This window comes from Prosopis cineraria, unplaced genomic scaffold (genome assembly GCF_029017545.1).
Source record: "Prosopis cineraria cultivar Desert tree isolate PC_DT_omini unplaced genomic scaffold, ASM2901754v1 PC11, whole genome shotgun sequence".
Lineage (NCBI taxonomy): Eukaryota > Viridiplantae > Streptophyta > Magnoliopsida > Fabales > Fabaceae > Prosopis > Prosopis cineraria.
Window position 1 is genome coordinate 45,993,672 of NW_026555342.1, and position 18,804 is coordinate 46,012,475.

Genomic DNA, 18,804 nt, shown 5'->3' on the forward strand with positions numbered 1-18,804 from the left:
TTTATTATTCCTAATTCTTTTTCTGACATTTTTACCTAATTGGAAAATTATCATATTATTAATTATATTGCCTCTATTAAAAAAGTGCCAAGAGGTGAACGACTAATGGTTAGGATAACGACTACTTTCTTTTAGCAAAATGACACACACACACACACACACACACACACATATATATATATATATACCCAGTGACAACTATTTTAATTTCTCCAAATCTATTTTATCAGTCTACTTAAGTTTAGTGATCCCTAGTGCCGAATGATTATAATTTTTAAGGTAACAACAACTTTATTTCAACGAATGACCAAAACACCAAGCGTATATTCGGTTTTCAGTTTGTTAAAGTCCGTTTAGTGAATGGCAAAAAACGCCTAATAAAAATACACTGATAAAATGATTAATTTATTAAAACAACAATACGTGCTGAAATGATAAAAATATTGGAAATAATTAAAATAACTGCAGCAAATTTTATTCCATAAACTTGTGAATAGTTTACATCACCATTCATGAGGCATGCTACTTCGAGGAGAGGGCCAGAAGTTGCAAAGCAGATAACAATTTAGGATAATCAAAACGAGAAACATCTTATAACACAAGGTGGACAGAAGAAGTAGTAGACAATAATTAAGGATAAGCTTCAATGATTGACCTATAACCAAAACAAGGAGTAATCTTGTAATGTTTGAAGCCTGCAACAACAAGAAGCTTCTTCCATTCTTTCTCAGTTCTTTCTTTGCCGTTGACCATACTCATCATCATAACATCAAACAAGAGTTTCAAATTGAATAGTGTCATGTCATTGTCATCTTCCTTCTCCTTTACAACTGCCTCAATGATTATCACCCCTCCTTCGCCTTTCTTTGCAATTGCCTCCTTACATTTGTTCAGTATCTTCAAAGAGTGCTCATCATCCCAACAATGTAACATCCACTGCACAAAATCATCACCAACACCAAATGTTCTCCCTTTTCAAACATTCATTTAAATATTCAATAACAACATTAATAATAAGAAATCTAAAACCTAAAGCAATAGTATATAAATAAAGGAATTAAGTAAATGATTGGCAGAGATTTAACATATGTAGTTTAATTTGGTCGGCACAATATAGATTAGTTGGGACTTGAATCAAAATTTAGAAACTATTGATGTTAATAAAAAGAGATGACAAACATACTTAATTTTATATAATTAATGGATATTTTATCCAATCAAATCAAAACAAGTAAGTTTTAAAATGTTAAAAATCTTAGTAATAAGAGTTTTGTTATAGACTAAATAATTTTTTAACTTGCCTTCAATAGTACAGCATCGACAGAAGGTATGTATTCAAACATGTCGCCACCAAAATAACTCAAGTTATTGCTTCCTGAACAATTTTCCACAACATTTGGACGATCAAAAACTATGCATTTCAGATGAGGGTATGCTTCAGAGATGATTTTGCATGTGGTGCATGTGCCGACTCCAACATCAACTATGGATTCCAATCCTTGGAAGATCGATTTAGAGTCTTTAAGTATGACGCTGATCATTCGTAAATCACTTGCCATGGCTTCATTGAAAGACTTCAATCTTTGAGAATCTCTTTCAAAAATTTCCCAAATGGTTGCCCCAAGGGCAACCTCAGTTACCGTCTCCTTCCGTTTGAACCAGCTTCGCAAAAAATCAAACGAATCCAAGAAACTAGGGTCGACAAACGATAACACCATTGGTGCCAGGTTCGGTTCCATGCATTTGACGAGTAGTTTAGAAGAAGAAGTGAGAGTGTATACCTCCATTTCTTCATCTTGCTCGTGCACTTTGGTTTTTGATAAGAAGCCATTGTGCACCAAGAAGCGAACAAGCCTCTCTACAAAGGCAGTTTTGGTTGGTTGAATTTCTAGTTTGGAGATCAATTGAGGAATAGTGATGGGTTGGCCATGCTTGTAGATTATGTTAGGGATATCTAGCTGAACAAAACACTTGAGAACTATGCCATTAATGTGGCTAAAAATGTACCTGTATAAGTGAGCTTGAGCTTTAAAGCACTCACTTTCTGGGACGGCTTCAATGGAATCCATAACTATATGGCGATTTCTTTGATTTTGAAGAGCTCTTTCTCATAAACCTATATGCTTAATTTGCAGTTTGAGCTTGAAAGAATTCACTTGGTGCTTATATAGAGTAGATTAGAGCTGGTAATTCGGGAAAACCATCAAACTCAATTTAGGTCTGGCTTATTCAGATTAGGGTTAAGCATGATTTGAACAGTGGGGTCTCTCATATTTACTACCTGGAAGTGCATAGAAGAAAACAGACTTTCAAAGAATTAAATTTCATCCACAAAGTTTCGAACTAGATAATGATTAGTTAGGAATTCAACTATATTTGCTGGCAAGTCAATTTCGAACATTATTAAGTAGATTGCAGGCAAGTAAATTGACCTGTTCCAACTTAAACATATGTCAGAAGATTGTCCGCAATTCAATTTCGAAAATATGGAAATTAATAAGTAACACTATAAAATGTAGATTGCTGGCAAGTAATTTGTCCGCAGTTCATATTGCATTAAATAACACTATAAAATGTACACCTATGAGAGCCTCTTATGCTTGAGTAATAATATTGTGGTCATTTTCTTACATTAATTAGTCGTGGGGGTATATGTATAGATGGGACTAAGTTAAGATCTCGCTCAGAAATTGGCCTGATTTACATGTTAGGTTTGTTGAATCCTCTCGGAACTTAGGTCAGTGAGAGAACAATTGATAAAATAAATGACCACTATATGTATCTAGGAATTAACTTGGTGCAATTTAAAAAAGGCAAGACTTTTGTACTAAACTTTATATACTTAATATGCTTTTATCTAATCAAATCAAGATATGTGGACTTTAATGTGTTAATACTATTAATAACAAGAATTTTTTAAAGAATAAATAATTTATAAAAGATACACATGTCTTAATTTTATTGGAAACAAGCACCTTAAATACACATTCTAATAATTTTAAATCAAATTTTTACTTTTTTTTTAAATTAAAAGTATGGTATTTTACAAAATTCAGTGAATCAATATTAAAAGAATGTATAAGAAAAAATAAAAAGTACAGGGTAAATTTAAAATATATCATTGATTTTTACTGTATAAATTATATTTTGAGTATAATAATTAACTTGGAGTGGTACCCCGTCTTACTGTGAGTTCAACATCTTGGTCTAATTTATCGACAAAGTTTGAAAGGGGTAAAACAGATTAATTTAATGAAACTGATAAAAGAAAAGGCCGCAAAAATTAGGCCTAAAAGAAATTAAAGAAGATCGAGAAAGAAACTTTTAAAAACAAATTTGGGCACAGAAAACGGGAAGACACCTACAAATTTCAAATGGCACGTTTGGTATCAATTCGCCATCGCCCGGGTTTTTTAACGATGTTAAGATATATAATATTTATTACACTCTAATAATATTAAATTAATTTTTTAATTATTTTGTTTAAAATTAAAATTTTCAGTTTTAATCACTTTTATTTGGTATTAATTCACAAAACTTTATTTTACTTTATTATCTATTAGTTATTTTTTCTTTGAAAACGGGAAATTTCTACGTAATTTGTATGTAGTGCATATTGCATTAAATAAAAAGTATGGAATGTAACAAACTGACTTTTATCTGCGCGGTCCAAATGCTGGCAGCTAGCAAAAAAAAATAATACTACGGAATGTAAACTTCTGAGAACCACGTATGTTATGTGTGTCATTTTCTCACATTAAGTTCGTTGTCGGGGTATATGTATTGGTGGGACTTGAGTCCAGTTTTGATCACTTTTTAGTTGTGGGGGTACGTACACAGGTGGGCCCATTCTATCCTCAACCAGTGGATATAAAAGCAGGAAAAAAAAAATTATTAAAATAATGACAAAGAGGTCCCAATTCAAATTAAGTCCTAAAATCTAAATATTAAATTGAAAAATTTGTAAGTTTAATTTTTAATTTTTTTAAAAATAACTTTATTTATTCTTTAACCATGTTAAAATTTAAAAATTAAGTTGTGAACTCATCACAATAAAATTGTAAAATTAAGCAAAGAAATTGTACATTTATGAAGTTTGACACTTAAGACTTAATTTAAATTAATCAGTCCTTTTGAAATTTATCTGTTATTCTCCCAATATTATTTGATCACTTGTACAAGTATTTCAATAGTTTGGGATAATTCTTCCTTTTTAAATTAGGCATGCAATTTTAATTTCTGTAATTTGGCCAACTTAACTTGCAAGGTTTGACTTGACCAATTTTTCTTGTAAATAGTTTACGAAATAGGCATGTTTGGACGATTAGAAGTTGTTGTAAATAATTTTTTTTAAATAGTGATCATATTTTTATTGAAAAATAATGTTGAAATACATGTATAGTTGTTGGCCAACCCATTTTCACTAACTTTTAAAAGGTCCAGCCTTCTGATATGCTTGAGTGGGCCTAATGTGGGGTTTCCTTGAGTTGGGTCCTGGCATTCTCAGTTTTCGGCCCATAACGTGGTTTTTAGTTTAAACATGCGGGAAAGGAAAGGGGGAAAAAGGAAGAACCGCGCTAAAGCCTTAAAAAAGTAAAAAATTACACTGATGACTCAATAGATTTTGTTATTGTACTGTAAGTCCAAGAACCCTTGTTGTAATTTTTTTTTTTTTGTGATTGAAAGTAAAATTTTGACTTTTTATGATTTGAAAACTCAAATTATGTACAACATAATATTCATTGATGTACAATATAATGTTTATAGATATACAATATAATATTCATGCGTGTCTAATTGATTAGTAGATTTAATAAAATGTACAAGTGAATTAGATAATATATAACATAATATTCATGGATGTATAATATAATATTCATGCATTTTCAATTAAATGTTCATGCATGGATACACATAAACATTGTGTTAAGAATTCATAAACATTGTATTGTGTATCTATAAATATCGTGTTGTATATCCATTGATATTTTATTGTACATACTCTGTGTGATATATATTTTAACTTATAGATCAACTGGACATGCATGAATATCATATTGTGCATTCATAGACACTGTGTTATGTATCCATAGATATTGTGTTATATATTATTTGAGTTTTCAAATAACATAAGGGCAAAATTGTACTTTTACTTTCAAAAAAAATTGCAACAAAAACCCTTGGGCATGTAGTGTAATAATAGAATGAATTGGGCTTGTAGTGTAAATTTTTGCCTTTTTAAAACTCTTAATGCGATTTTTCCATAAAAATAAAGGGAAAGGGAAATCCAAAAACTATGTCATGAAAAAAGAGGTGCATGTGGTTCAAGTATGATATCTATCATCATTATATATAATTTTTTCATAAGGTCTGAGCTTTGTGGATAGTTAGTTAAACATACAATTTATAAGATAACTAAATTTATTATTTAATCATTATTTGAATAAATTCTAAAACTCAGTAATTTCATTTCACATAAAAAATCTCATTTTTCACTATAATTTATATATATATATATATATATGGGAGAATGGCAGTTAGGTCCCTTATATTGAATTGATAATAGTTAAGTATACGATAAATTTTTTTAAAAACTAAGTTGAAAATATTGATCTAAATAAATTACAAATTCAAAAGTTTAAACTGTAAATATATATATTTAATATCAAATGTAACTATTAGATTGTAACAGAAAATTTTATTTTTAATTATTTGAATTGATAATCATAATTCTTTTTTATAAAATTTTGCTGGGGATATATTTGTTATTAATTCAATCTTTTGGAACCTAACTGTAATTCTTCCTATAAATATTAAAGGGTTTATTTGTTTAGTCAAAAAAATTAATAAATTTATTGAAATTATTCCCATTATTATTTAAGAATAAATTCAAATATACCAAATATTGTGTCAAAAAATTGATATTAGTTTATCATATTCAAAGACTATGATTATATATGCTTTCATTAATTTATATTAGATTTAAATTAATAGCTGGTTTGTAGGATTAAGTCGTTGTTTCTTCAGATACAACACACTTTATTTTCAACTTCTCCCTTTCTCATTTGTAAATTTTAGTTTTTAACTCTCAATAAAAGAAGTGTGCAAATAATGTAGCTGAAAATGTGTTTGTACAAGTGAGCTTGAACTTGAAAGAATTCACCAGCTGGGTTGGCTTCAATTGAACACATAACTACTCAACGATTTCTTTTATTTATCGCTTCGGTTGGCAGTTTGATCCTAAAAGAACTCACTTGGATGTTGTTGCTTATACATATAAAGAGCAGAATGACCAAGAAAATTCAAATATTTAACTAGTTGTGTGAGAAAGTTACACACACATACACACACACACACATATTTTAATTCTTTAATTCCTGCTGGGTCCATTGCTTTAATTTGTTTGTTAGTATACTTTTCCTTGATGGATTTTCTTTTCATTATTGACTTCTAGATAGTTTTGGATACAGATCCAGTGCAGTGGTAGGGGTGCAGTAGTTGGGAAGCGGAGAATCCTGACCATGAGTTTTTGTCTAATGGCTAGGAAGAGAGAGGTATATAAAAAAGTTTCTCATCTGCAAAGCACACAATCACTTTCTTCACAATAGTTTCTTCTCAATAGTTGGCTGATTATGGTTTAGAGGTTTTTCAGGCAGGAAGAGGACTCAGCTTTTAAAAATTCTAAGGCTACATGGAAATTGGCGATTGTTCATCATACAATCAGGTGTGCTGGGCATCATGGAAATACACAAGAACTTGAGGCGCAACTTGTCCCAATCCATGAGGTAATTTAATATTAATTTTTTTGTTAGAAATGTAATCATATTTTAATTATACTGCAAACATAATTCAATTCCTCAATAGTTATTGAAGAATTTGATCACAACACTAACCATTAAATTTATCCATCGCTTAATCTATTGCTAACGAAATAAAATAAAAATATAAACATTTCTTATAATTGTAGAGACGAAATTAGAAACAGCCATACGTCCGTCTCTACCCACATAAAAATGTGTCTCCAATGTTGTCTCTGAATCAATTTTCGTTTGGTATGATGGAAGAGTTTTTAATGAAATCAGAATCGGAATCGGAATTGAAATCGAAATTAAAATCAGAATAGAATTGAGTTTTAAAAGTGTGTTTGGTATGAAGATGGAATTATAATATAATATTAATTTATATAGGTACTTAAAATAGGAAAAGAGTAAATTGTCCTTTTTTTAAATTAAAAAGACCTATCTTATTATAAATGGACAAAAAAGATGAGGATAGTGGGGCCCACAAATTGAATTCAAGGGAATTGAAGCAATTCCATGGTCAATATGATGGAATTGAATTCTAACATTTTTGATGGAATTGGGATTCTTAAGAATTACAATTCTTGCATATCAATCATGCTTAAATTAGGATTCCATCTTTGATTTTATTTCCACCTTGCCAATTCAATACTACCAAACATGGCCTTAAGAAAAAAAAATTAAGAGTTAGCGATAGAATTGGAGATGATGAGCTTAACCACAATGTACTTACCATGTCTAAATGCTTCTCCAACCTTTTAATTTTTTAAAAATTAAATTTTCAACTTATAGAGATGTCATTCGAGGCGTTCTTAATTAGAGACGACTTCTTTTTGGGGTGCATATTAATTATCCACATCCAAAGCCCTCATTATGATTTTAATTATTTTTCTCTGTTAAAATGGTCTTGATTTTCATACTCTGTCAATAATGTTGTCTCAAGAAGAGATTGATTTAAAAGTTAATATACAATTTAAACTTGAACTATAAGTTCAAGGGTAATTTGAATCTTAAATTTTTAAAATGTATATTTTGAATCTTAAATAATTAAAGTTGGTGCAACTCCTCCCAATTAAATTTAAACAAATGTCCATTAAAATAGGGCTTAATATATAATTTTCACAAACAAATATATTTCTTTTTTCAAAGTAAATTTATGAGTATTTTTCTATTTTTCCTTTCCAATGTAATGAGGGTATAATAGTCTATTTATTAAAAAAATATGCTGACAACATCTTATATTTAGGAATAAAAAAGATTTTAGAACATTTTTTATACATATAGGGACGGAGGGAGTAACTCATCATGGATCAAATTCTTTTATTTAATTTTCATTTATACTTGGATGACATACCAAGTCTATTCAAACTTAAAACATAGGTCGTAGAAGATTGTTGGTAAGTCAATTAAGACAATGTTGAAATTTCTACATAATTTGCACATACTTCATATTGCCTTAAATAGCATTATGCATGGAATGTAGACCAATGAGAACCTCTCATGCTGTTAACCCTGTTTTTTTAGTATAACTAAGCTTCTAAGTGCAGCCTTGTAAAAATGAGGTTAAACTCGAGTGGCTCATTTAGACCTTTTTTTTTTTTTTGGTTTCACCTTTAAAAAATAAAATAGTTTCAATTTGAGATTTAAATTCTCTAAAATTAATATTTACGAGTTTATGTGAAATTTTCTTTTTTTAGTATTTTTTCTGATTTTATTATTTTTTGTAAAACATAAATCATTTTTCCTTTTTATTAAAAAGACAAACTTCATGAAATTTGCAAATTCTTAATTTCATAAGATTTAAATCCGAGGATTTCATATAAGCACACATACTCTTGATTCTTTTTCAGTGTTTATCACTCTTTGGTTGAATGGCATTTATTACCGTGATTCTTTTATTTTCCAGCATAATGTCATTATCAGAATGCCTATAATTATGATTACTGACTTATCTACAATCTTGTTTTGATCACGCAATTATTATTAGGAGGAATGGTTCTCACAACGAATATTTATCTAAGTCGCTCCAGGTCCCAGCGAATCACCCTGAATTGCTTTCTTCTCAACATGAGAATATGCATATGTAGGATCCTCCTGGAAACAACTCGCAAGAATCTATGAAACTCAACACTACGATGATAAATTAATAATTTAATAATTTTTTGTAGTGACTGTATAAATTATATTTTTGATCCTTGTTAATTGTGAGTTTAACATGTTGGACTTAGCTTAATGAAACAGAAAGAAAAAGGCACAAGAAGTAGGCCAAGAAAAACTTTCAAATTGCATGTTTGGTATTAATTCACCATCAGTTTTTTTCCCCAACGCTGAGGTGTGTAATCATTAATCATTTTTTTAAATTTCATATAATATGAAATAATATACTTGCTCCAAACCACAATATAGGATATTTTTTTAGAAACCTTCCCTAATCCAAAATATAGGATATTAGATAACTTTTATAATTATTTTTTCAACTATACCTTTACTTCATTTATTACTCTTTTTTTTTAAAAATTACACATTTAGAATTTTAATTAACAATGCGCAAATTATTTTTTACCAGAATTAATAGTACGTTCTTAAATCATAAAAAAATTGCAAATAATTAAAAGAACTGAAGCAAATTTTATTCCCTTAAACTTCTGATATATCTTACATCATCACCATCAGTAATTGAAGCTTGGCTACTTACTACAGCAACAACATAAGTACTTAGAAAAAAAAAGTTAAATTTTAAAAGGATAATTCTCTTCCGAGAAGTTTTAAACCAGATAATGATTAAGGATAAGCTTCAATGATGGACCTAAAACCAAAAAGAGGAGTAATCTTGTAATGTTTGAAGCCTGCAGCTTCTAGAAGCTTCTTCCATTCTTTCTCAGTTCTTTCTTTCCCATTGAGAGTACTCATCATCGAAATGTCAAACAAGAGTTTCACTTGCGTCATGCCATCGTCATCTTCCTTCTCCTTTATCACTGCATCAATGATTATAACTTTCCCTCCTTTGCCTTTCTTTGTGATTGCCTCCTTACAATTGTTCAATATCTTCATAGAACTTTCATCATCCCAATTATGTAATATCCACTGCATACAAAATCAACAACACCAAATGTTACATCCCTTTTAAATTATTTAATTAAATAATCAATACAACAATATTGATCATATGAAATCTAAATCTTTAGCAATATTATGTGTGGGTGGATGTGTAAAGAAGGGAATTTAATTAAGTAAATGATTGGAAAGAGCTTTAACCTATGTGATTCAATTCCAGATGCTCCATATAGATTAGATAGAAACCGTTGGTATTAATAAGATTATGGTTCTTTTTTACGCTTTAACTTTTTACATATATGGATGTTTTAAACTTGATTTTGAATCATTTTTATCCTTTAACTGTTAAAGTTCGACAACATGTTATCTTGCCATTCATGCACTACATTTCACGCATCCATGCGACATCCAAGTGAACATGACTTAAGACATTTTTGGTTAGGTTTTTTAAGGTTTAAGGGAGGAAATGACCCAAAAAATCAAGTTTAGATTAGAACAAATGTTCCTAAATGAATACTTCAAGGACAAAAGTGACCCCAGCAAATTCTAACTGCACATCCACTTGGATGCTACATGGTACAAAAAAGTCAACAAAAAGTGTCCAACTCAGTAGATAATGGTCAACAAGTGGCACGTCACTAGCAAGACAATGATGCTTTACATTTTAAGAATTGAATGGCAAAAATGACCCAAAATTTAATTTATGACACCTATCGTAGACCTTACGCAAAAATTTTAAGGACAAAAATAATCCTTAATTCAATTTAATATATTGTTATGTAATCAAATTAGAATACTTGCCTTTAAAAGAACCACATCAGCAAAAGGGATGGATTCAAACATGCTGCCACCAACAAAACTCAAGATGTAATCAAATTGTGAAAGATCAAACACTATGCATTTCAGATTAGGGTATGCTTCACAGATGATTCTACATGTGGTGCCTGTGCCGCCTCCTACATCAACTATGGATTCCAATCCTTTGAAGATTGATTTGAAGTCTTTAAGAACCATAGTGATCATCTGTGAATCACTCGCCATGGCTTCATTGAAAGACTTCAATCTCAAAGGATCATGTTCAAGCATTTCCCACATGCCTACCCCAAAGGCAATCTCAGCTATTGTCTTATTGTTCCCTTTGAACCAACTTCCCAGAAAATCAAGCGCGGCCATGAAACCAGTCTCGACCAACCCTACCATTGGTGCTAGGTTTGGTTCCATGCCTTTGACAAGTAATTTAGAAGGAGGAGTGAGAGTGTATGCCTCATTTTCTTCTTCTTCTTCATTGATCACTTTGGTTTCTAATAAGAAGCCATTGTGCACCAAGAAGCGAACAAGCCTCTCCACACAGGCAGTTTTGGTTGGGTGAACTTCTAGTTTGGAGATCAATTGAGGAATAGTAATGGGTTGGCCATGGTTGTGAATTATGTCTGGGATATCCAGCTGAACAGCACACTTGAGAACTGTGCCATTTATGTGACTATAAATGTATCTGTACAAGTGAGCTTCAGCTTTAAAGTACTCATTTTCTGGGATGGATTCAATGGAATGCATAATTGTATGGTGATTTCTTTGATTTTGGTGAGCTCTTTCTCCTTAATCTATTTGCTCAGTTTGCAGTTTGAGCTTGAAAGAACTCACTTGGGTGTTGTTTCAATAACGCAGAAAGCTCATGCTTATATAGAGCAGACTGACAAAGAAAATTCAAATGTTTGACTAGTTGTGTACTAAATAAATTTGTACTTTTTTATTATACTTTTCTTTGATGACTTTTATATTCATTATTGACTCTTGTTTGTTTCTATGTCCCCACTAAGAGCACTCAGAGTAAGAAAAGTTGCATTTTTGTATTGCTTCCATCACTTATATTAATCCTTATCCCCCTCCTCCTCGTTTTTCTCTAACAATGTACTTTAATCCTTTTATATATGAATAACTTACATTATTTTTTTTAATTTCATTGCTAATTATCATGTTTTGAAATTTCGATCGAACGTACAATTTTTATTTTACATTTCTACATTTTAAAATTATTTTTACTAGAATTTTAAATGGTGCATATTTAAAAAGTCATTGTAAAATTTAATGAATTAAGAAAATAGGACTTGAGAGCCCACTTAGATTAAGATAAAAGAGGATTATGTATAGATAAGACAATCGATATCAATATCATCAGTATAAACTATAAAAGTTGTAATAAATCATATAGTTTATAAGCTTTTAATAGTGTGATTAACCTCAAAGTTTGCTTTGTATATAGGAAATTATGTCTAATTATAATAAACTAGAATATTACTCAAACTACCATATGCACGAAATTCAGTTAATTATTAATATTAAAAGAATGTATAAAGAAAAAAACAAAGTACAGGTAGTAAATTATATTTTGAGTAGAACAATTAATTTGGACAACGAGCCTGTCTTATTGTGATTGTGAGTTGTGAGTTGTGAGTTTAACATGTCCTAATTCATCACCATATTTTCAAAAGGATAAAACAGATCAGTTTAATGAAACATAAAGAAAAAGCCACAAAAATTAAGGCAATAAAAAAATTTAAAAAGATCAAGACGGAGTATTTTTAAAAACAAGTCTGGGTGAAGAAAATGGAAAGAAACCTACAAATTTCAAATTCCATATTTGGTTTTAACTTTTAATTATCCATCAGTTTTTCTTAAAAAAAAAAATAATGTGATATGCAATACGCATTAAATTCTAATAATTTTAAATCAAATTTTTACTTTTTTTTAAATTAAAGTATTTTTTTTATTTTTTATCAAACAAAAACTAATCTGCTGGTCTTTCGAGTTTTCCTCAATGTTCAATTTGATCCATCTAATTTATTTTGTTTCAATTACGTTTATAACTTAATCGATTAGATATGTTAATTCCTATGGATTAATATTCTTGAAATTTTCTTTAAAAAATGAAATTAATAATTTTTATATTATTATTATTATTATTATCATCAAAAGATTATTTAACTTTAGAATTAATTACATAATTTTTATAATACAAAATTTATATAATTAAGTCATGTCTTCTAAATATATTATATATATATATATATATATTTTTTTTTTTCAAGAAAAATATTATAAAAATATACAGATTGCCTTAAATCAATTTTTTCTTTTTATGGCCAAAAGTGTTAAATAAAAATTTATTTTTAAATAAGAATTAAATAATTTTTTAATAAATTTTTAAATATTTGTGTTTTGAAAAGGTCAATAATTTAGCATTAATTTTAACATTTAGGGACTAATATATTTAATTAATCAAATTATAAGGATTTGATTTAAAAAAATAAACTATACCCTACTGCTGGGACCTAAGTAAAATTGAAAAGAATTATAAGAACTTGCAAATCAATTTTTCCTTTTATTAATTACTTTTATTTTTTATTACTACAAAAAACTTATTTTATTTTATTTTCTATTAATTATTTTTTGGTTATATATGCATTATCCGTTAACTTTTTAACGCAGCCAGAAGATAAAGAATGAATACTTTTCAATTCATTTTGCCCAAAAAAAACAAAGAAATACTTTTCAATCCATCCAGATACTTTTGTAATTTGCACGTTTCTCATGTTGTATTAAATGGCACAATGAAATGCTGAAGGCCTCTAACTCTAACAGCCTCTAACTCTAACAGCCTCCTGTGCTTAATTGAGACTTGTGAGTATTTTATAAAATTTATGAAACTTTTTGATAATAAATTTCTTTTTGTGAGATTTGAATATAATTTTTTTAAATTTTAAAATTGAAACTTATGAAAAGAAAATTGATATCAGTTTATTATATACTTTTCCTTAGTGGCTTAGCTTTTAGCTTTTGTTTTTACTATACTTTTCCTTGGTGGCTCAATTTTCTGTTCATTGTTAACCCCCACGAGAGCCTCAAGAATAAGAAAAGTTGCACTTTTGTATTGCTTCCACAATACATTAATACTTCTATTAATCCTTATAATCCCCCCATGTTTTCTCTAACAAAGAATTTTAATCCTTTGATAAAAGTGGATTATAGATATCTACATAAGTAAAAAATATCAATATAAATTATAGAATTTCTAGTAAGTCATAATGTTAGTAAGTGTTGAACAGTGTAATTGACCTCAAACTTTGCTTTTTATGTAGAACATTATATCTAATTATATTAAACTAGAATATTACTCATACCATGCGCAAAATTCAGCGAATTAATTAATGGAAAAATAATGCATAAAGAAAAATAAAAAAGTACCGCGGTACGTAATATATCATTTATTTTTTTCTGTATAATTTATATTTTGATCCGTGTTATGTGAGTTTAACATGTTGGACTAATTTATCAACATTGTTTCAAATGGATACAACAGATTAGTTTAAGGGAGAATGACATTTAAGGCCCTCTTAAAAAAATTTATTGCAACAAGAGTCCATTAGTTTTGCATCGAATATTATTTTATAAAAACATGTACATGTTAAAAGCTGAACCTTGTTAAATTTTTTAAAAATAATATATACATGTTTTTACAATATAATATTGGGATAAATTCTCTTGGTAGGGCTTTGAATGTTATTCTCCCTTAGTTTGGGAAATGAAACAGAAAGAAAAAGCCACAAAAATTTTAAAGAAAATCAAGAAGGAAATTTTTTTAAAAAAATGCGCAGAAAACGGGAAGACACCTACAAATTTAAAATTGCATGTTGGTATGTTAATTCGCCATCGGTTTCTTTTTTTTTTAACAATGATAATCGGTGTAATATTTATTACATTATTATAATATTTAGCTAAATTTTGAATTATTTTGTTTAAAATTAAGGGTATCATTTTTAGTTTATATTACTCAATTTTATTTGGTATTAGTTCAGAAAGCTTTCTTTTATTGTATTTTCTATTAAATTTTTTTTTGTTATATACTCCTCTGGTCCTATATATATGGCACAGAGATAAAAAAAATAATCCTATTTATAAGATACTTGCCAATTTTCAATGCTCCTCTTTACATTTTTTTCTTTATTACATACTTCAAATAAAAAAACCAGTAAGGAAATTTAAGAATATTAATTAGGAGGTAAATGTGAAAACTTATTAAATTTTAAGATAAAGTTAATAAAGTTTAAGGTTTTCCTTAATTTTGATGAAACATATTAAAAATAACATATAAATAAAATCAGAGAGAGTATACATAATCCATAATTGCTTATTAAGATGATTTGGAGATAAAGAATGAAAACTTTTCAATCTAGATATTTCGACTAACATAATGTGAAAAGTGTTAGGTCTACATACTGGAAAGAGTTAATCCCTCACAACATAATAACTTAAGGTTTGATTTCTCATTGGGAGAAATGCCACATTGTTAACATCCAACCGTATCTCAAACATGATTGTCCACTAATGTAGGCAATAAAAAAGGGAGTTTCCTATTCATCGTTTCGGAATTCAGTATTGAGTGAAGGCTTTCTCCACATATACCATAGCTCGCTAAACTTCCTCTATTCACAGTTTCACACTAGAGCGTAGTAGGCATATTTTCCAGTGGATTATAAAGAGCCTAAGGTATACTTTATATTTAATTATCTCAAAACAGTTCAACTTCTTATAGATTTTTTTTTAACAAAAACTGTGATTGATATTGATGATTGGCATAGTAACTTCTAATTATTATTTTTTTGGTAGTTAGAAAATTACAATTCAACTAATAACTTATTACGGATCAAATTCTTTTATTTAATTTTCATTCACATGAATTAGAATTCAACTATACTTGAATGACACACTAACTCTATTCAAACTTAAATAGCACCATGCATGGAATATAAACCCACGAAAGCCTCTTTTGCTTGACTAAGAATATTGTGGTCTTTTTTTTTTCTTCAAAATATTGAAATCTAGACTGGTCATTGAATTAGTTAACTAGAATACAAGCTTGGCTTGATAAGCTGCTTATTTAAGCTAATTTTTATAAGAGTTCAGGTTTGAAAAATTGGGGGCTTTTAGCATAACTATACTTTTAAGATTGGCCCTATAAAAATAACCTCATGCGGTCCATTTAAGCTTTTTTTTTTTTACCTTTGAAATATAAAATATTTTCAATTTGAGATTTAAATTCTCTAAAATTAATATTTATGTGTTTATGTGAAATTTTCTGTTTTTTTAGTATTCTGCTCATTTTATTATTTTTTGTAAAACATAAAATATTTTTCTTTTTATTAAAAAATACAAAATTCATGAGATTTGCAAATTCTTAATTGCATAAGATTTAAATCTGAGAATTTGATATAAGCACACATACATACCCTTGATTCTTTTTCAGTGTATATCACTCTTTGGTTGAATGGCATTTATTATAACGTGATTCTTTTCTTATGATTACTGACTTATCTACAATCATGTTTTGATCACGTAATATTTTTGTTAGGAGGAATGGTTCTCACAATGAATATTTATCTGCGTCACTCCAGGCCCCAGTGAATCACCCTGAATTACTCTCTTCTCAGCATGAGAATATTCCTCTGATCAATTTTTTATCAACAATAAGATTCTTGGTCCTTGTTTTTAATATGTACAATTAAGAAGATTTTTATAAAAATATCCTTAATCAGATGGTGTAAATAATAAGGTTTTTTTGCCAAAAAAAATTAATAATGTTTTTTCAATTGTGAAATCCTATTAAATAAGGATAAACATACATGAAATGAATGTGTAATTTTAAAGTATATAATTCAGATAAAATTGTCTTATAATACTAAATGGTGGGAGAGTATGTCATGATCTAACAGTGACCAAAATTAGATGACAATATACCTATACATATACACGCACCAAATTAATTCGTCGAATTATAAGCTCTAGAAGCAACATACTGCATACATAACTTGAAACTAAAATAATGACGATTGAATTAATACCCAAAGGCCTTGTTTGGTATAAAGGATTGAGAGGGTGAGATTGGAATTGGTATTGGATAATGCCACCTTTTTATGTTTGGTATGGGGTAATCCCAGTCCCAATCCCATCTAGTTGGGATCACCGAATATCACCCACCCTTTGGTATTAAAAAATCAATCATGTGATTGATTATTTTTTGACAAAAATGTCCCCTATCCCTCCTATCACTGTCGTCTCTCCCTTTGCCCTCCACCCCTCCCCCCTCACCCCTCCCCTTTTGTCCTTTGCCGGCCTCTCCTCGATCACAGCCACACATAGGTACAATGCCGATGCTAGAAGTAGGAAGAAGAAGAAGAAAGGTGATGCAAGGGATCTCCCTCTACCCTCTACCCCTCCCTACTTGCCTCTCCCTCTCTGCCCTCTGTCGACCTCTCCTCCATTACAGCCATGCACAAGCACAATGGTGATGCTAGAACTAGGAGGAGGAAAAAGAAGAAAGGAGACACAAGGGAAAATCAGTTGAGCAGATCAATGAAGTAGATTTGGAGATTTGGTGTTGCGACATGAGTCTTTCACCCAGATCTAGAGATATCAATATTCAATCTTAATGGAAAGATAGTAGAGCATCACTAGCTAATGAGTTCATGTGCAATAAATATAGTTGATTCATGGCCATCAATGAGTTCACAAGCAGCGATACAAAGCGTTGAAATGGGTGTTGGAATATTTATTTATAGATTAAAATTAATTAATAAGCCCAAATAGATTAGTCTTTATGATCTTGTGTGGACCGTGATAGGTGGACCACACAAGTGAGCCTAAAAGGCAGAGGCCTAACCCACGACCCAGTAGCCATCAGTTATTCCCTATCTCTTAATTGACTGATCAGAGATAATGAAATATAATTATTTAATTATTTAATAAAGTGGTTACTAATCTGATCCTTATAAGTTGATCAGTTAATAACCGCAAACACACAATACATTTTTTTCTACTCCATTATCTCTGCACTCTCTGAAGACTCTAGGGACTAGTGGGTTGTGCGTTTGATTACACTCGAGGTAATCGAACTTTCTTAAGCGATCAATGGATTCTTCAGGTACGCACATGTTTCTTTATTCTATCTTATTAGATCATATAAGAATTGAGATGCTAAAGATAACACATGGTATTAGAGCTAGGTTATGAATATTGAGAGCTTAGCGAGTCGCCAGAGACGAGCTACCGGTGCGTTATCGGCATCATCCTTTTTTACTGCTGCTCCAAGTTTCCGATGCCATCCTTTCCTCTCGCTTTTGGTTCATAGCTGAAGGAGACCCAGAACAAGGTCAGGAATTGAATCTTAGGAATTCGGCTTCATAAGTTCTAAGCCCATTTTTCATATGGGCCTAGATCATAAAAAAGGAGGGGAAGACAACTAGATCGAGTGAGCATTGGTGAAAGTTTCTAGGCCAAAATTTCATGGGCCCAAATATATAAATTATTAAAAAAAATTGTTATTTTTGTTAATTATGTTTTGGCCCCAAACTAGAACTACCTCCTTTGGCCTATAATTTATCAGATTTACGCCGTGACCCCAATAAATTTTTGAAAATTATAGTTTAGTCCCTTAACTTCTAGAATTATGTTTTGGACCCAAATCTCTTCTAGAATTATTCATTTAAGTCTCAAATTTGTTCTCTAATTCTTAAAAAGCCCTAAGGACTTTTGAAATTATTCTGTTTTGTCTTAAGGTCATAAAATTTGTGACTTTGTAAATTATTGGTGATGCTTAGGATCTTGTAGCATTGGTTATGGACATGCCCCATAGGTGTGACATTATTAATGTGATTTTGATAGTTGATTTTTGATGATAGGCTAATAGCACTTTTTTTAATATGTTAGATATTTGTTGTACCTTATAGGTATGGAAATGTTTAATGTATTATTTTGTATGGACTTTTGTATGAGTTAAATCTTTATGGTATGTGAGCCTTCTTGGTGCATGATTATAGTTACGTAATTGATAATCGCTTGTTGGGAAATTTTGTTTTATAATTATGTTGTGCACATATAATTAATATTTCCCATTTTG

The 18,804-nt window shown here is 29.7% G+C and overlaps 2 protein-coding genes across 2 annotated transcripts; both read right to left on the reverse strand.

Annotated features, from left to right (window-relative positions):
• Positions 1 to 453: 453 nt before the first annotated feature.
• Positions 454 to 2,129, reverse strand: LOC129284810 (isoflavone 7-O-methyltransferase-like). The gene is made up of 2 exons (XM_054920285.1): positions 1,302 to 2,129; positions 454 to 936 (listed from the first exon to the last, which is right to left on the reverse strand). Exons 1-2 carry the CDS (start codon positions 2,067 to 2,069, stop codon positions 631 to 633), a joined length of 1,074 nt encoding a protein of 357 aa, XP_054776260.1. The 5' UTR covers positions 2,070 to 2,129; the 3' UTR covers positions 454 to 630.
• A 7,452-nt stretch (positions 2,130 to 9,581) lies between these two features.
• LOC129286568 (isoflavone 7-O-methyltransferase-like) lies at positions 9,582 to 11,408 on the reverse strand. The gene is made up of 2 exons (XM_054922509.1): positions 10,656 to 11,408; positions 9,582 to 9,884 (listed from the first exon to the last, which is right to left on the reverse strand). The coding sequence occupies exons 1-2, from the start codon at positions 11,406 to 11,408 to the stop codon at positions 9,582 to 9,584; spliced, it is 1,056 nt and encodes a 351-aa protein (XP_054778484.1).
• Between the last annotated feature and the right edge of the window lie 7,396 nt (positions 11,409 to 18,804).